The sequence below is a fragment of the Ischnura elegans genome, chromosome 3 (genome assembly GCF_921293095.1).
Source record: "Ischnura elegans chromosome 3, ioIscEleg1.1, whole genome shotgun sequence".
NCBI classification, from domain to species: Eukaryota; Metazoa; Arthropoda; class Insecta; order Odonata; family Coenagrionidae; genus Ischnura; species Ischnura elegans.
In genome coordinates, this window is record NC_060248.1 from 6,806,822 (window position 1) to 6,833,062 (window position 26,241).

The window sequence follows — 26,241 nt, forward strand, 5'->3', positions numbered from 1 at the left end:
AATCGCTTAGATTAATCCGAGGAACAACTGCACCACTGAATGTCATGCTTGCCTCATCGTGTGCCTTCCTTATTATTGGCGAGCAATATTAGTCTCGACCGGTCGTGCTAAGTGTGGCTCATTGCCAGTCTTATGTGCATTTTTCTTATTTATGGGATTATTGTGATTTACATCTACATAATACCCTGCCAGCCACCTCTAGGGTGTTTGGCAGTGGGTGACAATTCACCAACATGCAGCATGCAAGAGGACCGCCACATGCACACCGCACGGCCGTAGAAATGTTACGCATACTAGCAAAATATACATGCTTATTCATAAAAAAAACTTGCTAATGGCTATTAATTTAGGTGAGGTGAAAGTTACTACAGCCAATGCTTCTAGCGTATTCAGATTTAAGTCTGTCCTTGGGAACGAAAATACGGAAGTTGTTTTTGTGACTGATAACCGTAACCGAAGAAACTCATCGACCGCAACTTTAAAGCTGGCAATTCTCGATAAAATGCAGCGGAAATTTTCTAACTGGATCAAGGTGTTTTTTTCTAATGGAACTACACCAAAAAAATTTCATCCGCACTTGCAGCTTTCGAAGGGAAATTTATTTGAGGCACCTTGGAGGGAGATAGGCGTGCTTCCTCTTTTTACATTAGACGAATACATGAACTGTGTGACGAGCGGGAGTGATGCGTGTGTATATGCGTGTGTAAGTGCCCCTCGTGCGTGCGTCGGGCCTTCTTCGTTTGCTGGGCTGGTCTGACGTCACTCGCTCCTATGCGTCCATTGGTGGTGGTGGGGGTGTTTCTATTCTGGTGAGTGGTGACGTCGAGTGCCCGTCGTTTCGCTGCCGGATTAATATTAGCCGGGCGTGCGCCAGTTGGACGACGCGCGTGCTCGCTTCGCTTGTTGTTCGGCCGCCGCGCGACGAGGCCACTGCACCCGCTGCTCTCCTGCCCGGGAGGGCCGGCTTCGATCCCGTTCGCATCCTGTTCCGGGGGTCGTGGCTGCACCTGACAGCCAGCCATTCGGCCCTCGTGCACGTGGACGCCGATTCCTTTTCCCACCGCCGTGCGGCGCTCCGGTCGCCTGCGACTCCATCTGACGAAGGCCTGGGCTTTTTCAGTCGAGTCGTCCGTGCTGTTCCGTCACTCTCAAATCCTTTCTCCGTTTTGTCGGGGGTTTTTCACTGTCGTGGCCGTTGATCCTCACCCGTGATTCCCGGTCTCTCTCCTTCTGCGATGGTCTTTCGTAGAATTTGCTGGCTTCTCTCCTGAGCGTCCGCCGCGAGGCCTCGCCACTTCGGAATATCTCTGTGCCACTTCTCCCTCTCAGGATTCCACATCGCTGGGTGTATTTAACGCCGCTCCAACCGCCCATAGACGCTTTTATTTCGGCGCGCACCCTGTACTGGCACTTCCGCTGCTTGTGTAGTGCGCCGCTTCCCATCAATCACGAACCATCCGGGTCCGGGTTCGACGCCAGTGCGATCGCCGCTCTCCACGATAACGGGGGTTCTCAGGAAGTGGTGTCCGTCCCCATTGTGGCCATGCAGACGACGTGACGGAGTCCCTATATCGTCCGGACGAGGCAGATTCCGCCCGTTTGTTTGACCAGTATATCCCTGCGCCATGTGCCCCGATCACGCTGTCAGCATTCTGTGAGTCCCTCATGAAGCGCTTCCCTCGTGCGTCAAGCAAAACAAACGAAAGGCGGCAAATGTTGGTCATACTTTTCGCGAAATGAGCTTTGTGTTGTGAATGCGTTGAGTGCACGGACTCAGGTTGGTGGTCGACTCGAGTGACGTGGGTCCTAATCCTGGCGCAGATACACTTCCTCCATCCCCGCGCTTTGTGGGACCCTTCGAGGGCAGCACTCCGTCCGTCGCAGAGGCCGTTGAATCGTGGTCTCCTTGGCGCCTTTCCTTTTGGTAGCTCGCCGGGTTTTCCTCCTCCCCATCCTTCCCTCTCGGGGCCAATGGCCCGACCTGTGGGTGGGCTGCCCATTCCAAATCCCTCCTGGGGCAAGTCCTCTTGATCGGGGCAGTGGCGACCTCTGACAGCGACCGACACGACACGCCGCGCTACGCCATCTGACCCTCAGCCAATCGGACGCCGTTCAACGCGTGTCCACGAGCGGGCGTGTTTCGAGTCACGGATTGGTGGAGTCGATGAAGAGTAGTGCACTCGACATCGACATGAACTCGTGATCGAAGGACTAGTGGCTTCGCAACCCGGAAGGTGATCCAGTGAAGCCAAGTAATTGATCAATTTCGTATCTGAACTGAACGATTGCGTGTGTGAAGTCTCTCCATAATATTCTACTTTTATTATCAAGTTCTAGTTGAAAATGCTCAGAGTGCGAATGAATTTAGCATGATAATTAATTTAAGGGCCGCTCACCATTGTTAATTACTATTCCAAGAATGCAAGTACTCAAGCGATAAACAATAAACATTCTGCATTATTTTATTTTCGTTCGCCATCGATGATTACCATTTTGTGAAGGGCGAATAAAGTAGTAATAATTAACAGATATTCTCAAGTGATTAATTTTGGATCACCATTGCAATTTATTATGTAATGAGTGCGACTGTATTAGCGATAGTAATTGTTGGATATTCACAAGGAGTAGATAGCCGCTCGTCGTTGTTATTCACCATGTTATGAGTGCGAATATAATAAAGTGATAAATAAATATTCCCAAGTGGTTGATGGGATCCATTGTTGACCGTTAATCATCTTTTGTTTCCCCGTGTTGCATTCGTGTGCGCGTCTATTCTTCTGTGAGCGGAGTGTCCGTTTGTGTGGTGTTGTTTGTGATTGTTGCGCGTGTCGTGGATTGTTGTGATGCAGGGCGGCGGTGAGGGCGGGGGCGTGGGGGTGCGGGGGGGCCGCTGCTCCACCTTCCTCTACTACACCTGGAAGATCTGCTCGTGCATCTTCTCGCACGTGGTGCTCGTCTCGCTGGTCGTCGCGTACTGCATCCTCGGGGCGTTCACCTTCGAGAGCCTCGAAGCCGAGCACGAGAAAGATGTGAGTACACAATGCGCACCATCATTCCCTCCTACCGTCGAGTGATAGCGAAAGGCTTTCAGCGAGTTCCCTAAGAGTGATCGCTCAGTGGACCATCATCTTCCGAATCACACGGTCATTCCTACTGTCCCTCTCTCTATCGCTTATTCCCTCACTTTCCGTATTTGTAACAGTCGTTCAATTAAATTCCAATCGTGGTGTCACAATCGCTGTTACCGGCCGTACGTTATGATTGGCTGAAAGTCTGACCATCGATGGTTTCAGCGATGAAAAAAATGGTATTTTTCATCCCTTGAGCCATCGCGGAAAATGATGGTGTGAAACGGTCATCATTGATGCGATCGTTGGAGCTATCGCTTGGGAGGGACGGGAAAAATGATCGCTTAGTTGAGGCCTAAGCAAACAAATGAATGCACAATTAGGATGACGCCTTCCTTGCCTAGATCGGTCGTATGAACACTCACTTTGTGGACATGCACGTAACAGATGTGGCTCTGCGGCTAAGCATATCCTGAACCGGTTCACAGTGCTTAAAAATACGTCGTTTACTTCGATGCACCGGTTCCGTGGACTGAACAGCTTTTTTTTCTGCTCAATCGGTTTTTCCCTGCTGAACCAAGTTTTCGGCTGCACCAGTTTTTTCTCTTGATATATTTTTTTTGCTGGAGTTATTTTTGGCTAGGTTCGAAGCAAAATTCATTTCATTAGAGAAAATTTCGGACAAAAGATACTTCGTTGTTGATTTGCTCTGGATTTTCCGCTTGGTGAGGTGATCCATGATCGAATCATCGCCGACACTAAAGAAGGAATTTTGCTGGGAACGAAATTAGACATGTTTTTCCCCTCGAATCTAATGTAATTTTACGCATTGTGGTGGGGAAGGGGATTTTTGGATGGGACGAAAGGGAGTAGGCCTTATTTTGAATTGAAGTCCAAGTATGGAGGGGAGACGGCCAGAATACTTCGTAATTACTTCATGCAAAGCTACCTTAATCGGTAGAATACTTAAATAACTAATTTACCCCTAATCTCAAATTAATGGTGATGAAACCATTTAAACTGTAAATTCCTATGCTTTCAACGTGCTCGTCAAAAGTGAACTTTCCCTGGTGGCGGCTGCCCGCGAAACATGTGTACGAAAGCCAATGACACCGGCGCTCTCTTTACTATGCCACTCCTTTCTTCGACATTCCTTCGATATATTTACATTCCACAATGGTCGCCGCTGAATCAAGATGTGGAAAAAAGAAAATTCCCTTTGCTAAAGTACGCACACATATAACAGTGATGAATAAACGGATGGATTCCGAGCATGTGAGTGGGAAATGAAAATCACAGTGTGAAGTTTATATTTAATCGTAACTTCACAAATTTAATTTACACATATATTTCAATTCACACGTATAAAAATATTAATCACAAATCAAATTAGCACACAAATATTATGAATAAAACCGGGCGAAAACACATACAGCAAATTTTCAAATTTAATCATCACGAATTGCAAACGCGCTTGTCCGTGACAGGTATTCACGACGAAGGCAGCGACACGTTCTGTTACTTCACAAATTTAATTTTCACACAGATTGCCAGAACACTTTGTAAGTTCTTGCGGCGAAAACACTTGGCCGCGAAGACGAGTACACCCAAACGCCACCGTTTTCATTACAATACTCACTCCTCTATTCTCTCTTCCGCGCCGTCAACAACAATTGTCGTCCATTATCGCTTGACTCATTTTTTTCCTCCCATTGTCAACATTAATTGTTACAAAATATTTTAAGTGAAAATCAGTATCATATAAAATTTATAATCGGTTTGTTTTGTAGTTGCCATGATTCTACTGTATGTAGACGGAAGTAGAGAAAAATCGAAAAGTAATATTGGGTGAAATCGCAAGAAGGGTGGGGGAGGAATCCTTTCCCTCTCTCATGCAATGGGGATGATGAGGAAAAGGGAATTAGGAAAAGAGAGTGATTCTCCACTCAGAATATTTGGTGTCGATAATGCACTCGTAAGAATCGCCCTCTCATCATCGGGAGTCGGAATGTAGAAGTGGAGGGATTTAAGTAGTAGGGCTGTGCAGGAAGGTTGAGCGACAAATAATTCGGGATGAACTCAAACAGAAAAAGAAAACGGACTCACTTTTAGACCACCAAATAGGATGTGAGAACGCTTCCGGCTGCCGCTGGCCGACTTCTCACTCTGCCACCCTAACTGCCGTCCTCTCGGCGGTGGACTGGCTTAGCGCAAACCTCGCGTCGGCGACAGCGGTGACCTCCCCGGACATTAAATAAAATAAAAACAAAACCCATTCGCCATTCCTTCGGTGTATTTAAGCAGGTTTTGGTTCACTTTGACGAGATCCACGTGGCCTCTGAAATTTAAAATACAATACTATCTCTCTCTGTGATCTACCGATTCGATCGATAGATTTTTCTTCCTCATAGGAAAATCCACTAGGATTGGTAGCATATTAATTGCGTCAGCTTGGTTTCGCTGTTAGTAGGGCCCGCCCGCCTTTGTGACGGTGCGGGACTCCTCGTCCCTTCCCTTCCTTCCCTATCCACTCCCAGGAGGCGTCGTCGGGCTCCCATCGCGGCGGCGCCTCCTTCCCTTCTCCTTCCTGTCCTCCCCCTTCTGGGTGCAGAGGTAAAAACCTCGCGCTTATAGACCCAGGAGTGTAACCCGCGAGCCCGCCCCAAGGGTTTCGTTCACACTCTCTCTCTCTCTCTCTCTCTCTGTGCATTTGTAAGGAACGCGGAGGACGAAAAGAGAGAACCAATTTCATCTGAAGCTGGGCTCCATAACTTTTATTCAATCTCCATTTGATCCACTTTGTTTTACATCTCATGGAATATATAGAAAGCGCGTTTTTGCGAGGTATAGCGGTGAAGTTGGATTTGCTAGTTGACTACTTCTAATTTAAGTTATTCTTACATTGCTGGAGTATTGTTTTAGATGACAGCTCAGCAGAAGGTTCATTTCGCATGGCTCAATGGCTCATCCTGCTGCGAATTTCGATTAGTTTGGCGCGCCGATCAAAACAACTCACGGTCCTCCATCTGACTCTCAAAGGAATTTGGACTTTTTTGGCGTAAAGTTCTGTATTGGTGAAGAATTTCTCATAGCTTTTGCCAGAAGATCTAGTTCGTGTTTATTGCTACACCAAATATCTGGCACTGCTTCATTTTTGCATGAATCAAATAGGAATCTCTCCACGAGGTTAATCCGTAATTTGTGATTAAAATTTGCAAGATCGCCGCGGAAAGTGCGTTCATAATGCAAAATGATAAATCTTAAACCTCTTCTTAAGTTGAATGAAATGTTTTATCTTTGATAATTCAAACGATGGAATATCAAGGCTAACCTCTGACTCTTGATGAAAAAAGTGAGTGTGGCACAATTGGAAAAGTGAGGGAGGCAACTTTTGATGAAAAAAGGAACAATCACAAGTAATGATATGCCCATTGAGTAAAACGAAAGCAGCTTATTTGAGCTCTGCAGCTTTGTACGCAGAGCGTCGAGATAGGGCGGAATTCAGCTGGCAGAACGGAGGAATTTTTGTTGCATAAACAAAAAGTGGGTTTGTTCCAATTTTGAAATGTCCGACTTCCGCACCTGGGCCATTCTACTCATTGCAATTAGACATCGACATCTGTGAAGATAACAGGATTAGACGAGTATTCGATCTGGGAATTTGGTGTTATTTTGCAAGCAATATTAAAAAGAGAAACATATGAGCCGAACTGTTTGAACATTTTTCTTTAGAAACTGCTAAAAGATCGCAACTGGTACACAATAATAACCAGTTTACTCAAAATATTAATGCACATGACAACCATTATAAAAACGTCATTTTACCAATAGGTCAGTTATGTGTGAAAACAGCCGAAGCAAGAGATAACCTTGAACGCTGCGATCGATTAATTTCTTTGTTAAAGTCCTCATGGCTTCAATGCAATCGAGACTTCCTTCACTGGTTGTCACTCAACTCATGTCCACTTATCAGCAGTTCCAGAAGGAATGTAACCACATTTAGCGAATCAGTCAATAAAGGAGATACAGTGGAGATTTTATTTCCAAGCTCACCAGAACATTTGAAGAGTCGAGGAAGCGCTTAATGGCGAGGAAACGGAGATAATGGAGTGGCCACTGAAGGATTCCGCTTTTATGTATGTACTTATAATGGGAATGGAAATACTCTGCTACGTTGCGTTGGAATATATAATGTAACTGTGTGTAATTCTCAGTATGCAACCATTGATTTGTCCATAACTAATTTTGAATTTTGCTCCAAGTTTCATAAAAAGTCTTTAACAATATTTTTATCCGCGACCTACGGATGGAAATTCATTTAATACACTGGTATTAGCAGTGCTTATGAACTTTGCTCACTTTTTCATCAAAAATGAGATTAAAATAATATGTTTCCCAGTTGTATTGTGTAATTTATTCTCCTCTTACCAGCGTATTCATGCGATTCGAAAATATGGCATCCAAGAAATAAAAAAATTATTTCCATGGAAATTAGGAAATATTTCATACGTTCGGAGCTTTATTGGGTTCGCCAATTTAATTTTCATTTGTTTAAACATTGTGTTTAGATTCAGCTCACCAAATATGATAAATGCGCCAATGGTGAATCAATTACAAGGAGGTATTTAATTTTGGCCAACTTTCGAGCGTAAATATTGTACTAACAGAAGCGTCGCGTCGTTGCGGTGTAACTGTCCCTCCCCATCCACTCACGTTACAGCTACATTACAATGGCACAGCGGGTTGCCCAATCAGCAGGAAAAGTGTCCACAGTAAAATGCAGGGATGGAAATTTCGAGGTTCCCCGCAACATAATTAATTCAATTGTGTTATGCAAGATATGGCGGAACAATGTGATAAATTAATTCTACGTAACTTCTCGTTCCCTCTTCTTTTAGGTTTCAAATACATCCGCCATTAACGATGCGCTTCGCTGCAAAACGACATCATCAGCTCCATCGTAGCATTTTAATTATTTAATTGACCTGATGATGGCGCTTCGCGTCGAAATGCGTCGTTTATGATGTATTTTCGGAATGAAAAAGTCAACGGAACGGTAGGTTGTATTGGATTCATTACTCAAGTTAATGTTGTTTTTTTACCTAGATAGATGTCTTTTATGATTGTGCCTGATTATTACGCACGCGAAGGGCTTGTAAGTGCTGTCATCGCCCTCCCCCCATGCCTTGGCCCGCAAGAATAACCAATAGATGATGCACTGCGGAAGCTAACCGCAAACCAGAGTCCCTGAAGGACAGCCTTCCAAAATGCACCCTGGTTTGACTGCCTTTGTTCCCGCCTGACTGCTGTTAACGTCGTGTTAACGTGGAGCGTATAAGTTAAAAAAACACCTGAACGAAGTGCTATTGTGATCCGCATTTCGAAAAAGGAGTGGCCTTCCGATCCTAAAAGAAGGGCTGTGCGGTGGAGAAATTCCCAAGAGACGAACGAAAACCCACAAACACGTCGTGATTGCGTGAGGCAAGCTATTAACGATATTATCAGCTATTTCACCCGCAATTGCACATTTGTAATTATTTAAATATTCAACGTAATGCTTATTAATTCCAGTAAAAATGTCAAATGTCATTGAGATAACTTGACATTGTAGAATTATCGGCTTCTTAAAAGTTGAAGTTGTAACCTGCGTTCCATTGATGTAATTTCATAGGAAACTTGATTTTAAATTTTAAATTAAAATCTCGCTTAGTTTTTTTCACATCACTTTATTTATTTCCGCCCCTTCTTCTATTTGCACTTTCATCGTAGCTTTCACCAGAACAGTATCCTTTTTATTACATTTTATATTACTGGTGTATCCAATGTATTGTGTTTTAAAGCAGTTTATGTAAAGAGATATTTAATCAGTGCGATTTTTTTGACAGTCACCGGTTACCTAAATATTTTCGTGAGAATTTTGTGTCAATGATCATGGTACAAAAAGTAACAAAAATGGGAAAAACTGACAATATAATATAGAAAATAAAAAGCATATATTTTCTGGAAAACAGCCAAAAAGGAGGGACATTAGAAGTGGAAAGGAATTAATTGTTATGAAAAATAAAGAGAGATTCTCAAAATAAATTATTATTTTAAGTTTCCCATCGTAGCTTTTTATTCCATTCCATCCACCATCAATGGAATTACTGCGCATGTGATGAAGTAATACTAAACTGCTTATGCCAAAATTCTTCGACCCCAGTTCTTCCCGAAGAACCATGGTGTATGTCGTTAATTTTGATTAGGCGCTCCTAGACCTGAGGTGTGTGGTATACCCGCCAGGAGGTGCGGGGGCCCTCCCGCAGAAAATTTTTGAGATAAATGGTTCAAAATGGTCAGTTTTATGGCTTTCTGAGGGATATTTTATTAATCCATGCACTCTGCTAAAAGTAAATTAATCAAATTAGGTAAAATGGATTAAACTTATAAGTTTCTCTGAGCTCTGGGGGGGAGGTTTTATCCCCCAAAACCCCCCTCGCTGCGCCACTGAATTTGATTACATTGATTACATCATAATTAATTTAAATTTTGGTCAAAGGCCCTTTTAAATGCGCAGTGGATTACTTCAGATCTAGCGGACGATTGGAGGATATTTGAATATCCGTGATTCACCCGTTCATGATGTCCATTGAGATATGTACCATGCGGAAATGAAGCATACCTATTTAGACAAGTCAATGGAGGAGAAGGAGCAATCTATGAATGCACTCGAGTTCAAGAGTCGGGTGGCAAAGGAACTGATAGCCTTCAAGAAAAAGGGGACGGTCAAATACACCCAGCCCTTCCTCGCTGCAGTTGAAGAGAAAACCCACCCATAGTGTCATAGATGAGCTCAGACTATGTAAATGTGGTTACTATCCAATAACAAACTGAGCACTTAGCAAATAGGCGTCTGGACAAAAAATGCATAAGCAAAACTAGGTCCATGTACTGTGCTTGCTCGTTATCGCCATGTCCAGATTGTTTTGAAAATTTTCACTCATGATGTGCATTTTACAGGGACCCAAAAATATATTTGTAATAAGTGTTAAAAATTTGATAACAATCGTAATTTTTGAATTCAAATGTAAAAATAATTTTAATTTAAAAGTATGAATTGTCTGTAAATTTCTTACGACGTAATTTTTATGTTATTTACCTTACGTTGGTGAAAATATTTCAAGATGTCACCAATCTTGAACGTCATCATAATATTAAAATGTGACAAAACGTAGTTAAAAAACCTGCTAAATATGCTTCCATGAATGTTAACTTGACCATGAAATGTATAATAATACTCAAAGCGGTTCTGAACATTTTTTAACCAAAAGATCCAATTTATAATCTAATGTGATTAAATGTTTATATTAAATGTGTATAATAATGTTTATATTAATGTTTATGTTTATGGATGATTCAATACCTATATTTACATAGAGATGAGTATTGTTGTTGTTGTTGATCTCTGCTAATAAATTCGGGTAGTATCAAATGGTGATCGATGCGAGAGATATCTTTATTATTTACCGGCCATCAGTCACAACAAGTTGGCGACGAGGATTAAAAAAAAGAAAGATTGTGAAGTTCAAAGACCAGAAAAAACCTTGTCGACGCTTATTTACGTAAATTTAACCCGGATATAATGGACTCAAAACAGCTCAAAGAATTACTTTCTGCGCTGACTTCCGTCATCAAAAATCAGCAAACCGCACCAGCTCCGCAGATAATTCCATTTGAAGCCTACGACGCAAAAACTGAAAAGTTTTCTTCGTATATGGAACGCTTCAATAATTACTGCGATCTCAAGAACGTCAGCGATGATATAAAAAAGGCTCAACTCCTGCGTTCATCGATCGGAAAAGATCACTACAATAATCTTGCTGCATTTCTGGGACCAGATGATCCTATTAAAGAAATCGATTTCGAAACCTTGAAGGCTCATTTCGAGAAAATGCTGTCACCATCAGTCTCAACGATCGTCTCACAGCATTATTTTCTCAGCATCACTCAACAGCCGCATCAATCAATCTCGGATTTCGTCGCATCGCTGAAGGGAAAGTTGAAAGACTGTGATTTCTACGCTACTTGTCCTACTACCACGTGCAAAAAGAAGTTCTCAATAGCTGATATATTCCTCCGTGCTCAGTTTATCAGAGACCTGAAGGATAGCTGGATACGAGAAGCGATACTGCAAGAGACAAATCTCAAGGATTTCGACGGAATCCTGACGAAAGCCACAGCACTAGAAGCATCTCGCTTCGAATCGGGACAGTTGAGTAAATCGCCTGAGAAGACATCGGATCAAGCCGCAGATACAAATAAGATTTATCGTCGTCAAGAAGGAAAACGTCGCAATCGCCGGAGTTCCGAGTCTCAAGATAATCGCCGTCAGTCCAACTCTCATCCGCGTCATTTTTCCCATTCCCGCAATTCTAGAGGGCATATTAATTATCGGTCATTAGGTCTCGATGGCATTTGCCTCAAATGTGGTCGCACAAACCATAAATCGCGAGATTGCAGAACAATGCGCGAATCTCTTAAGTGCATTTCCTGTGGGAAAATCGGTCACATTTCAAAAGTCTGCATCACCACCCTGCTCCGTAAATCGAAGACCAACACCCTGTCGTCTCAGCGGTCTCAAGAACAAGAAGAAGATCGTCATTCAAACAATGATTATGGCATCACTCGCATCGAAGACACTGAGGATTTGTATGAAGTTGGACCAGACACCGATAAATACATCGTAACAGTCACTCTCAATAACAAGCCGCAGTTGTTCGAAGTGGATTCAGGTGCGCGTTTCTCTTTAATCTCAGAACCCGATTTCAACAAACTTGGACTTAATATACCGCTTCAACCGACATCAATTTCTTTCCGCTCATACTCAGACCACGTCATCAAACCCATAGGCAAAGTTACGGTCTCAGTTACCTATAATAGGAAGTCAATGGACGCCGATCTATTTATAGTACCAGCAGGGCATGATGCTCTACTCGGACGAATGTGGATTCGTGGACTCGGAATTAGTCTAAAAGAAATAGATAACCATGAATCAGGTCTTCGCACTGTCAATGTGAAAGTAGTCACCTCACTAGAAGACATCTTCAAGAAATATGAACAAATTTTTGAAGAAAGAATCGGGTGTGTTCCAAACGTCGAAGTACATCTTCAACTTAGAGAAGGCGTGACACCCATTTTTAACCGTGAACGAGATGTTCCTTTTGCATTGAGAGAGAGAGTTGAAAGAGAGTTATCCACATTGGAAAAACAAGGTGTCATCACTCCCATTATATCAAGTGACTGGGGATCGCCACTCGTGGTAATACCTAAGCCCGATGGAGGAGTGAGGCTATGCGTAGACTACAAATGTGGGGTGAATTCTAGACTCGTTGCATCAAATTACCCCATCCGCAGAATAGACGAGGTTCTCCACAGCCTCAGAGGTTCCAAGTATTTTTGCAAATTGGACTAGTACAAGGCTTACCTGCATTTACGGGTCGATGAAGAAGGGAGCAAGATTCAAACGATTTCAACACACAAAGGCACGTTCCGAATGAATCGCCTCAGCTTCGGGATTAAGACTGCTCCAGCGGAATTCAATCGCATTCTAGGTCAATTGTTGAATGGCTTACCAAAGGTGGAGGCATACTTCGATGACATTATCTGTCATGGTTCAGATCTTGAAGAATGTACCAGAAATCTTACTGCATGTTTGGAACGCCTCAGAGAGAATGATCTTCATCTCAATCGTGCCAAATGTTCATTCTTCAAGGAAAGCATCAGTTATCTTGGTCATGTAGTGTCGCATAATCAGATTCAAAAGTGCCCAGTTAAAATTCAAGCAGTTTCTCAAATGCCACGACCAAAGGATTTAGGTGAGTTGAGGAGATTCCTGGGCTTAGTAACATATTATTCCAGGTTTATTCCAGACTTCTCTTCAAAGTCCTATCCACTACGCCGCTTGCTAAGAACGGGTGAACGCTTCGTTTGGTCTGCTGCTGAAGAAGCTGCCTTCGTAAATCTCAAATCAGAGTTGTGCTCGGATAGACTACTCATTCCATTCGATCCATCAAAGCAAGTCATACTCACAACTGATGCCTCACCAACTGGGATAGCTGCAGTACTTAGCCATGATATTGATGGTCATGAGCGCCCAATTGCTTATGCCTCACGAGCTCTGACGCAGGCTGAGTCTAATTATAGTCAGCTTGACAGAGAGGCCTTGGCCATTATATATGCAACAACGCACTTCTTCAACTACATTTTCGGAAAGCGTTTCGTTCTCGTCACAGATAATGAGCCACTCTCAAGGATTTTTCACCCAGATCGTCCACTACCACAGATGACCTCTTCGCGTTTACTGAGGTATGCATCTTTTCTCAGTGGTCTTGATTACACAGTTCGATGCAAGAAGGGGAGAGAGAATGAGAATGTTGACTGTTTATCTCGCGCCCCAGCCTCTACATCTAGTCCTTCTCTAGAAATCTCTATCGATCAAGAAATCAACGCTTTGCATGCTGAAACCCTGCTACAAATCTCGAGCGCATCAATCACTGCAGATATTGTTGCTGAGGAAACCGCCAAGGATCCAGAGTTGCAAGCGCTTCTACAGGAGCTCAAGACCAGCCGCAAGGATAGCCCGTACACTGTCTCTGGTGACATGTTGTTCCGCTCTGATCGTGCAGTAATTCCGAAGTCACTCCAAGCACAAATTCTTAAAGAGCTTCATATGTCGCATTTGGGAGTCACGAAGATGAAGCAACTTGCCCGGAGATACGTGTACTGGGAAGGGTTAGACAAAGATATAGAACGTCTTGTTAAGAGTTGCGAGCCCTGTGCTAAGGTCCGCCACAGTCCGCCGAAAGCGCCGATTCATCACTGGAATCAGCCTGATGAGAATTGGGAGAGGGTGCATATCGATTTTGCAGGGCCATTTGATAGCCAATTTTTCCTAATGTGTGTGGATGCAAGGTCGAAGTGGGCAGAAGTCCGCATGATCCATGGCGCTCCATCCTCTGCCAAAACAATCGTTACGCTGGAGGGCATCTTTTCAGTACATGGCTACCCTTCCGTAATGGTGTCGGACAATGCAAGCATCTTCAGGAGCGAAGAGTTCCTAAAATACTGCAAAGAGCGAGGAATATTCCAGAAGTTCAGCGCACCTAATCACCCAGCCACAAATGGACTTGCGAAACGCAGCATCCAGACATTGAAGAGGAGACTTAAAGCTGCTGCTGATGATCCTACTCCACTAACCACCAAGTTACGGGACATTATGTTCCGCTATAGGGCAACACCTTTGGCCTCAGGTCGGACTCCTGCAGAGCTGTACTTAAAGAGGAGGATCCGCACTCGTCTCGATGCCCTGCTTCCCAACTGCAAAGCTTTTGTCCCAACAAAACATACTAACTCACGAATTCGCAGTCTCCAGTTGGGGGAGAGAGTACAGGTGAAGATTTATGCAGGAATTCATCACAGTTGGCAGTTTGGCATCGTATTAAAGAAGCTCGGCAATTGCCATTACATCGTAAAGTTGGATAACGGTCGAATCATAAAACGTCACATCAATCAGCTGATAGCCACCTTGGTTCCGAAGAAACAAGTCACATTCTCGCCTTTGTTTCCACAACACGCAATGGGTGTGCCATCCTCAGCAGGAGCTGCAGGGGTGCCTCCTGATTATCAATTGCCGCCAACCCACCAATCGCCGCTGGCACCTTCTCCTCCGCAAGTCGTTCGACCAACCCCGTCTCCTTCGGCCAGTAGCCTCCTACCGCACCTTCCCAGGAACCGGCAAAAGCCGACCTATCTTAAAGACTATGTTGTCTTCAAATAAGTGGGGGAGAACTAATGTGATTAAATGTTTATATTAAATGTGTATAATAATGTTTATATTAATGTTTATGTTTATGGATGATTCAATACCTATATTTACATAGAGATGAGTATTGTTGTTGTTGTTGATCTCTGCTAATAAATTCGGGTAGTATCAAATGGTGATCGATGCGAGAGATATCTTTATTATTTACCGGCCATCAGTCACAACATAATCGCAGCTTATTAAATCCCGATGGCCTGTTTCAAGAATAATGCCCTCATATGAGGTCGTCCAAATGTCATAATGTGGCAAAAGTGTTTGTGTATAACTATGTAACTACAATATAATTGTGAAATACCCGTAAAAATCGATTAAAAATTTTATCACTCGAATGTAGTTACTCATGCATGAGAGGGTTAACTAGAACAGAAATATTTTTCCTGGAAGATAATTCTAAAAAAAAAGGATTTAACAGTTTAGTGCATGAAATTGTTTTAATATTTAAATTCAAATCAAATGTAATAATGATAATCTTTCCCAAAAAGGATGGTATTGATATGCAAGTTGAAAATGGTGGAACTAGATCCCTTGCTAGCAGTTTGAAGAAACTGAATGAATTATTATTATTATAGTATTCTACCGATAAAGGGAGGTTTCCATGGAGTATTCAAGAAGTGATCTGGGAGCCTCCCATTCCTTCCAGCACTGCCTTCTCCAATTCACTGTAAAGCCTACTCCCTTTCAATCTATCTAAAATCCTATTCTTTTCCTTCCCCTCCCTCGTTTCCCTAACATTCTACCCTCTAACACTATTTTCAACATCCCCTCCCCGATGAGCACTAACTCCATCCATACCTTCTGTCTCCTCCGTATCTCATCTAAAAGCTGCCTCTCCTCACCCACCATGTCCAGCACTTCGTCGTTTCTCCTTCTCTCCGTCCACTTCGCCTTCTCCATTCTTCTCCATACCCACATGCCTCGAATGCCTCCAATCTCCTCTCGTCCTCTTTCCTCAGTGACCACGTTTCCGCATTGTAGAGAGCTACACTCCAGATCAAACTCTTCAAATACCTTTTCTTTAAACTCTTACATAACGATCCTCTCAGAAGTTCCTTCCTGTTCATGAAAGCCTCCTTTGCTAGTGCAATTTGCTTCCTCCTGTTCTTGCTAATGTGTCCGTTTTCCTCTAATGTGCTTCCCAAATAGGTAAATTGCTCTACCTGCTCAACTTTTTCCCCACCTACCTCTTTCTTGAGTCTCGCATTCCTCGCTCGCGATACTTTACAAAACCGCATTACCTTAGTTTTCTTGTGATTAATCCTCATCCCATACTCCTCGCACCGCTCGTATAACGCATCCACTAGAGCCTGAAGCCCCCTCGCTGACTGGCTAATCAGCGCCTGATCATCCGCGAACCTTACCGATTTCAACATCATTCCTCCCACTTTCACTCCAGCTTCAAACTCGTCCCACGCTTCCCTTACCATCTCTTCAGCACGTTAAAGAGCAGCGGCGATAGCGGACAGCCTTGCCTCACACCTCGGCCAATGCTTGCCCACCCAGATTCTCCGTCGGCTACCCTCACTTGCGCAGCCTGGGCCATATACAGATTACGAATCAGTCGCCTATCCCTCCAATCTACACCTATTTTATTGAGAATATCCAACAACTTTACCCAGTTCACTCTATCAAAAGCTTTTTCAAAATCCACAAAGCAGGCATACACGTCCTGCTCATATTCTAGGTTCCTCTCCACTGCTATTGCATCACGGTTGACTTCCCTTTTCTGAAACCAAACTGATCTTCGCCCAAATACTCGTTTGCCCTCGCCTCCATTCATCTGTTCAATATCCTTAGTACCACTTTCGCCGCGTGCGATATTAGGCTAATAGTCCTTTAATCTCCGCATTCCACAGCTTTCTTCTTTTTCGGGAGCGGAATTAAAACCGTCTTCACGATATCCTCCGGCCAGCATCCCTCCTCATAGATCCTGTGCACTAGTTCGAAAAAAACTTTTCTTACTATCCTTCCCTAAATTCTTCAGAAGCTCTCACGGGATATTGTCCACGCCTTTCCTAGCCTTCATATCACGAAGTGCTCTCTCTATTTCCGAATCTAGTATCCCCGGCCTAAGATTATCCTCCTCCACTGCACTTTCCTCTTCTAGAGTCAATATCTTCGGCCTGTTCATTCCGTCATACGGATCCTTCACGTATTCCTTCCATCTACTCTGTACCTCTTCTCGCTCGGTTAGCATCCTCCCATCTTTAGCCTTAATTTTAGACATGGCTTGTCCTCTTTTGCCGCCCGATAGTGGCTTAACTTTGGCGTACAACGCGCCTACTTCTCCATCCTTCTGGAACTTTTCCATTTCCTCACACTGTCTTTTCCACCAAGCCTCCCTTGCTCTCTTAGTTTCACGCCGTAATCGATTATTTTTTTCCCTATACATTCTTTTGCCCTGCTTTGTGTCCACGTTCATCATCTTCCTTCTCTCCTCCATTTCTTTTACCATTGCCTCCGTAACCTCTTTATCCTTCTGCTGTCAACGTAGCCAATTAACTTCTCCGCCGCATTGGCTATTCCCGTTTTAATATTAACCCATCTTTCCTCAACAGTCTTCTTAATTTCAATCTCCCGCATACTAGTGTCCACTACTTCCTGATATTCTCTCCTCGTACTCCCCTTCAGCGCTTCTACATTCCATTTCCTCACCCTCCTGCATTTCATGAGTATTTTGAATCTTACGTTGCATTTCTTAAGTACTAGGTTGTGGTCTGAATCCGCATCTGCTGCTGGGAAGCTGCGCGAGTTTTTCACATTATTCCTAAACCTCTGTCCTACCATAATGTAGTCTATTTGATATCTTCTGTGGATGAGGGTAACAGTTACCTATTTGGGAAACCGCGTCTTCATATTCCTCTTTGAATTTACAAAACCATTGAAAATACGCTAAACTATGTATGTGGTGCAAGCAACCCAAATGTGAATACGTCGACCAGGTTGAGAAGAAATTTAGCAACCTTTACAAATCTCTGAAATATGCCAGAAAATGAGTCGTAGCAGACACCTTCATAGGTCACACTAACCACATGTCCGCAGAAAGTCACGCTGTCGAAACTTCGAATGCTAATGGAAGTGATTTCAAAGGCATGGTCCTCGACGAAATATATATTAATTAAAATGATGAGATCCATTATAATGAGGCGAAGGAGATGAACAAAATGGAAAAGATGACGATAAGAATATGATCGAAGTAATCGACGATTCTTTTTCAAGATTACAGCTTTGAAAATGGAGTGAAACTTCATCCCATTGATATTCGAAAAAAACTAAATGATTTCTCGTCACGGGACAGAGGAGCAAAGGCATATTGCGACATCATATTTTAAGAAACACCTACAAAACAATATAAAAGTGTGATAGCCTTGAAGAAAATTTTACAGAAGCCCTCGAAAAAAAAACGTGGTTAAAATTACGGTTTTTAAACAAGAATTTATAAAAAAACTGTAATATTTATGTAAAATGAAAATTTTGAAGTAAATTACAAAATCAAAATTGTCGAAGCAGAGTAAAAACCGACCGTTGTAAACTGTTCAAACCATGGAGGGTTTTTTATTACTCGATATTTTTATAAAAGAAGTATATTCTTAAAATCCAATTTAGCAGTCGGATTGCTACGTCATGAAATATTTTATTATCTCTGATAAAGAGCAGTTATTTCATTTGTTAAACATTTCATTGATCTTTCATTATATTTGATAATGGAATATATTAGTAAACATTTTCATCTTTACAGAAGTGAAAACCAAAATATTTGATATTTCTTTCCAATGTTGGTTTATCCTCATAGGAAGGTGACTTTAATTGATGGTGTTCCAATGTTTGTCCCGCTTATGCTATATATTAATTATAATCTGGCTTCAGCATATGAGCTTCGAAAACTGCGTTATTCTACGCTAACCAGAAGTTTCGGCAAGCTTTCCATAGCTACAGAATCCGCGTGGTTTTCCAGTAGGTATAAGATACGCCGGTAATTTTGATTAAAAGGAAAAGGATGTGATTACTGAAACAAGTAATAGGAGTGCAGTAAGTTACTTTTAAATATTTTTCAACGGAAATTTATAAAATGTACTCAAAAGGACCAAATAAACACCGTCTTTACCGCGAAAACAATCAAATCGTCACTTTCATCAGTTCTTTTGTTCGGGATCTCCTTCCGCCCAGCGTCCTTGAGGAAATGCGCTTGTGTCACCCCATTTGGATTTTGGCAGCCAATCGCATTTCATGTGGTGAGCCAACGAATCAAAGTTATTCCAAATCACCCCTCTTAAGCTTTTCGGCTTTCAGCCTCCCACTCTTTGCTATTTTATGAATTTAAGGGCCGAGGTTTACCGTCCCGTTTTCAAGCCCAGTAAAAATTCTCTCCTTTACACTTAGCTCTTCTCCGTAAGTTATGAAATTAATTTCGCTTAATGCGGGAAAACTCTACCCTATTTTCTCATCGTTTAATTAAAATTCTTCATCGGTCATTGCTTGATAACACTGGAGAACAGCTATTTCGTCGTCTTAAGTATGTGATTTTTTTGGACCGACTTTTGGCCTTGGCATAATAACCTCAGTTTTTTTCTATAATCACGTCAAATTTTTAAGGAACAGGTTACCCTCTTTTTGTCTATAAGCGTCATACAAAATTAGCATATGAAGGAATTAAGTAGGAAATCTTACCTTTTATACCATCCATAGAGAAGTTTTAATATTTACAAAGGTTAGGTACAAAGTATGTAGTTGCTTTGATAAAAGGCACGATTTGTCAACGCGCGCAAATTGACAGCAAAATGTGGTGTGTGCAGCTCGAATATCGCATGAACTCTCCATGTAGTATTCCCTACACCACTCTGCACTTCCCGCTGGTCTCGTACGACGCGCTTCAGTCACCCGACGTCATTGGGAGAGAGGTTTAATGGCAGCCAATTGGAGAGCAATGATGCCTCTTGTGACCCGCACTCAATCTAGCAGAGAGTGGTCAAAATAACATGAAGTGTAGAGATAAAACTTGAAGTACGTGAAGAAAACTAACTGCAGTTCTGGAATCACCCTGCCTATTTGAACGAAAAACAGCTCGAAAATCGAAGTCGACAGAAAATATGTATAACATTGTTCCCCAGTGTTAATGAGTGGCGGAGGAAGCATTTCCTCTGGACCATCTAAAGAATAGTGGAGCTAAATTTAATTTCCCAGGTCATACACAGCAAGGGATGAAGTTCGCTATGAACAAATATTTGACTTAACCGGGATAGGGCGAACTTCATCCCTTTGTGTGTTTAACTTTGCGCGTGACTGCGTACAGAGTTACTTGTTTCAGGCAGTTCCTAGGTCATCATTTCTAATTTATGCCACGGCTATTCAAGGAAGAGATGTATCCTGTATTGGCTGTCCCATAAACAATGAACACAGTTATATTTTGTGTGTATCCATTTTCATGGAGGTTATGCGAAGTGAAGTAAAAGTTTGAGCTCCCAACCAAATTATACGAGATCTGTACGAGTGTACGTGCCATCACGTTGTCATCATCCTAAACACGTGTCCTTGTCTTTATAGAAAGCTGGGGTTTTGGCATACTTCTTCCTACATGAAATTTAAATTACTATTTTGTTGCATGCTATATGGGAAAAAAGAATATCATTTAGCAATTTATTGACACATTTATTTTATGGTAACATTTTAACATGTTTTAGTGATTAAAGGATTGCCAGCAAATACTGGATCGCCTTTTAACTTATTATGCAGATTGACTGCCCCAGTTTTCAGCCCATCATGTTTCACTTTTTGATAATTTTTCACGTGAATTAAAATTAAATGGAGCAACTTTAATTCTAAACTAAATATAACTATATATTCTAAACTAAACTAGCAATTAGTGGGAAAAATAGAGAAGCAGTGTGAGAGTCAATCACGAATTCCGCGTTCCCGCATATAGTGTAATGGAAGTGTGAGTTTGGTGGAATGTGACGTGATGGGAACTTATTGATTTACAACTCCTTATTGGAAGAGTGGATGTAAGGCGAAATGATATTATTATTATTATTATTAAACGCATATAGAAGGCTGCAATTTCACTCACTGACTGACTGATTCATCACAATTCGCAGCCCAAACTGTGATAGGTGGGGGTATTTGGCTTATTGGACGTAAAAGTAAAAAAAATTTCATCGGGAGAAAAAATCTGAAAACTTGAAAAAGTCGATTAGTTTTCGAGATATATCGACTTGAATTAACATGGGAGCCTTATGGGACTAAAACTTTTTCGCTTTAATTTTGTACTTTTAAACGTCCAAGGAAAAAGATATTCAATGGACATAGACTAGATTTTTTGGTCAATTTTTTGGTACGGTTGCCATTGCGACCAATTGATATTTAGTATTTTTTATTATTTTTTGAACGTTTTCTATGCTTTTCTTATGGAAAAAGTTTAGGAATTTTTTTGACAAACTTGCAATAATCGTAGGACAAATTCCTTGAAATATAAGGTGTAAGATTTTTTGGTTGATTTTTTGGCTATCTTGGAATGTTCATACGTCGAAACAATTCCGAGGAATAAACGATTTCGATTTTACATTGTCGTGAAGGGCGAATTTTCAAACTCGGATTTCGGCCTTGAGACATGTGCCATATAAAAATTTGGAATATCCTAGAAAAACCGTAGAGGGTACTTCGTACCCTTACGATCTACCTTACTTTTCCCGTAACCATCTTTGTTAATTCATAATAAAATTTCGAAAAATATCCTGCACGCGAAAAATCATTGTCGCCATTTTTTTGTGGAGCATACAATCCTGGATATCTTAGCAACCATTTCAGCTAGATTAATGAAATTTTCAGGGTAATACTTTTATCAATAAGGTCAACTTTTGCAATGATGACCAATTCACTCGAACGATTCATTAGCGAGTTATTTCGATACTAATCTCCTTAGTTACGCTTTAATCGCTAATAACTTTTTTATTAATCAAGTTTTGAATATGAAAGTCAGATATATAAAATCTGATAATGTGTTTTATCAGACAAATGTTAAATCAAGCGGATCGAATGATTAGAGCCGAAGTAATTATCGATCAAAGTGTACATTCGATAGATCCCTTTTTTGGACTTATTTACATAGTTACGGGCATATAAATTTTAATATATTGGTAAGATAGAAAAGCTCTATGCACACATGCAAATAATTTTGATGAGTAACGATTCCTAATGAAAATATATCGATATGAAATTATATCGATAGGACTCATTTTCTCCTTTGCTATTGACCGTACCTCTCTGATATTTTCATGGTAGTACCTGATCGGTAATATAGATGTTTCGTTATAATAAGGGCTCCATGGCAACCATAGTTTTCATTTTATATCGACATTTCATTTCAATGTAAAGTAAATGGCGATACACTCATATCGTTTTTACGTACGATTTCATTCAGGATTTCGAAGTGGTTGCTAAGGCTGGAAGTGATTGTTGATGTCTGGTACCCCAACTCTACTACACGTAAGCGTAACCAATTCATTATTTTGGTTTAAACATTGACTTATTTTTTTACTTTCAATGACGTTTGCATGCATTACACCATTTCAAAATGCTTAACTGTATTTATGTATTTTTTATATTTGATTGGTTTTAACAGTTTTAATTTCCCTTTGATAATATATCTCCTTTCCAAAATTACATACTACATTATGCATCATTGAAATACGAAAAATTCAATATTCAAGGCGCATCCTTACCCATTCTTTCATCAAATCATTTCAGTCGCATTATTGATTGCCTAATGTGCGGAATAATTTCAATCATAGTAACCGGTAATACTGACCATTATATACTAGGGTTGCTTTTTCCCGTGGTTATTTAACTACACGAAATTACGGATAGTTTGCTATTAAAATTTGTAATTACATTTTCTAGCATGCGTAGGGCCTATATGTTATGCCTGCTGCATACTTCTTTACCAACGCTGAAATTTGGGGTTATGGGGACTACACCCTCACGTAATTCATCGTTTAAGAATGTTTTACATTATATGGGATTCAAGTAGTCGGGAATCGATATCTAATAAAGTTCGCGTAAGACGTCACGACAAATGAATGCCATAACCAAAAACTGAGTTGATTCGGCGAAGACAATTTGCTGTGAATATGTAATGATTATGAAAAAATCTTGCGCGACCGGTTATGAAAGCCGTGTTACGCTGATTTGCGTTGGTGGCGCCATCTATTCAGTGATAACAAAAATATATTTTAGAATATCTATTTTCATGTGTATTGTTAATAAAAAAAAACTTTCGTGCATGGTGATACTTTTGTGTCCCGATATTTCTCGTTCATATTGCCATCTCCCACCTCACAAATAAGAGCAGGTTTTAGAATAGCTAATTTTATTGCTGTGTGTGAAAATAATTTACAGGCCAGGCGATAGCTATCTTTCAGATTATTCCGCACTCATATATTTAAGAATAGATGAACAGTTATGATGTGTATGAATTGTCGAATTTTTATAAATAAACCTCAAGGAATATGCGAATGCTGGATTTTGAGGACAGAGCGTTTGAGCTTTTCTCGGTTGAAAAGTGGTAGCATTTAATAGATCCGCGCTTTTTGGATTTCTGTCATCGAAATTAACTTGATAGGCTGGGTATTGGTGCATTGAATTGGTCTCAGTCCTATAGTAAAAAAAAGCTGTTATATTTTTTTAAGTATGTTGGGTTCAAATCTTCATAATCAGAAAGAAAAAAGCTACAATTCTAGGACAAAGGTACAGATACGAAAAATCGGCGAGATTTCACAAGTGCATCCGTCGTTAATTTTATATTTCTCTCAATTACATAAATATTCTATTCAAAACGGTCTTAACGCTTATATCATCGTGGTTACTAAGACGACGTTATGTATTGTTGAGAGCGAAAGAGCGTATCCTCCGTCTACTTCATCTATTAAAACGATATTGTAAGTGTTTTCTTTCCCTTTTTAAGCAACTTATGGACCCAATACTCGAACACGCGTGACACAAACATGTTCCAACCCCCCTCTCGAACCCGCTTGATGAAATCAAGCGCCTATCGACTCGTTATTACATATTGCTGCAAGTGGGTAATTTCCTGGTGGCAGCATTTGATTTACATTCATGAATAACAATTGTACCAATTTAATAACTTAGTAAGAAACAGAAAAGACACCTAAAGTAAAAAAATAATACATTAATTCTGATATCATACAACTAACAATTGAACTATGACCCCAATAACCCAATTCCAAACATTCCATGGAAACATAAGTTCTAATATCGTACAACTAACAAAGGAAGTATGACCCCAATATCCCAGTTCCAAACATTCCATAAAATTTATTAATTCTAATATCGTACTGCTATCAAATGAGCATTGGCCCAATTAACCCCATTTCACTCACTCCCTAATAAACCACTATAAGTAATCAACCAACCAATAGATGATGAACACTTATTCCTAAAAATGTTCGCATTTGCGGGGAATATCTGTGATGCATTGTGGGATATGGTCCTCTCTCTCTCGCAGGTGAAGCGTGGCATTTCCCGCGTGCGTGAGAACGTGACGGACGACCTGTGGTTGCTGACGCGCAACACGCCCGTTCTGCACCGCGAGAACTGGACGTCCGCCGTGGTGGACCGGCTTCGATCCTTCGAGGCGGAGCTGCTGCTGGCGATGAAGCGGGACGGCTGGGACGGGTCGGAGGACCTCGCCTCCATCCAGTGGACGTTCGCGGGCGCGCTCTTCTACTCCATCATCGTCATCACAACCATCGGTGAGTGCACGCACTCCCTCCATCACTACATCTTTCTCCCTCACACAATCGCACGAAATTACCCGTGTCCGTGGGCTGCCATAATGAAAATACCAAAACTAGTAAATAAAGTGGTATATTATTTTATATACCCTTTCTCTAATTTTAGTGAAAAATCAGAAAAGAAAAAGAAATATATTCCCCAAATTTATTGTCCACATAGTGGACAGTACCACATAGATTTCCGAAGAGGTGTTTATTGCATTAACAACATTTACTAAATAATTTATTTTAAAATCTATGATTAACCCTTTCAGTGCCAACCTGTTTGTCCAGGTACTATGCTACAAGTGACGAGGCATTTTTGCTGATTTTGCAGTAGGTTAGGGAAAAAAATTAGGTCTCAAAAACAAATAAAGATATATATTAAAAAACTTTAAGAAATCTTTTTCAAATTGTCACCATTCTTTTGCAGCTATGAAATGCAAGTTCAATGTAGTAAGGACAGCGCCCTAACTTATTGTAAGTCCCAACCATAACTTAATTTAGAGGAAATCGTCATGTCCGTGGACATCATGTTCGTGAAATCTGCAGTCCATAGATATGACAGATGGTAACGGACATGATTATACCTACACTATGACTAGTAACAGAATGTCCAATGACAAATTTAAAAAAATTCTCGTGAGTAAACACAATATGTATTGCTCTTCTGCTATGCCCGTGGACAAATATATCGTGTCCGTAGACAGCACAAAAGTAAAAATTAAAAAAATGTTAATACGATCTCTGCCACTTGCGTCTTTAGATTGTATGATTGACAAACTGTAATTTCAGAATATTGGTTCTCTATAAACAAACAATAATTTTTTAAAAATTCTGCTTGTAGAAAATGTACGTTTTTTGGAAATTAACCTACGTACTAAAACGCGTAGCAACAGTTGAGAACATAGCTGCCAAGCTGTAGCTCTCAATGCCTCGCGCTCATCAATAAAGAGTAATATAATAAATGTAAAGAACGATGAATAACATAAGTACTGATTGGTATTTGCTTTCCTTTTATACCCTAAGGTAGAAGTTTCTGCCTTGCCTAAAACCAGCAGTACCCTGCCACTATGCCCGCATTCCACTTTCCTGAAAATCTCCTCTCAAAGTTGCCGATGTCTTGACGGAACCGTTACCCTTGTTAATTTGAAACTGCTGCTAACTTTATGGGAAAAAGTCCAGGTTTGAATGAAGGAAATACATTGTAGTGACATGACCTTACACGCTGACAGTAATTCCTCGACATGAGCGACATAATCATCACTTTTTTTATTTACACACGTTCGTCGGAACCCAAGCCAACCTCGTTTTTCTTTACGATTCAGGTGTTTCATACACGGGCAATCTTGGAACAGTTTTCTAACATGTCGACCCACTTGATTTAAGCCTCACTAAGGCGAGGATATTCAACTTTTAAAAATTGAAATTTTTTGCGTCCTGTCTTGTCTATTGCTTTCACTAGCTGTTTCATCGGTCCGAGTTTGATGTGCAATGGTGGAAAGTAAATATTTTCCATCTGGACCAGTGG

General features: G+C 41.2%; 1 protein-coding gene across 1 annotated transcript in view; it reads left to right on the forward strand.

The window, feature by feature from the left end:
- Nucleotides 1-763: 763 nt before the first annotated feature.
- Nucleotides 764-26,241, forward strand: part of LOC124154908 — a 203,058-nt gene continuing 177,580 nt past the window's right edge. Inside the window, exons 1-2 of the mRNA XM_046528681.1 lie at nucleotides 764-3,029; nucleotides 24,443-24,689. Coding sequence (XP_046384637.1) covers nucleotides 2,844-3,029; nucleotides 24,443-24,689 — 433 coding nt within the window. The 5' untranslated portion in view covers nucleotides 764-2,843. The remainder of the gene's footprint in view (nucleotides 3,030-24,442; nucleotides 24,690-26,241) is intronic.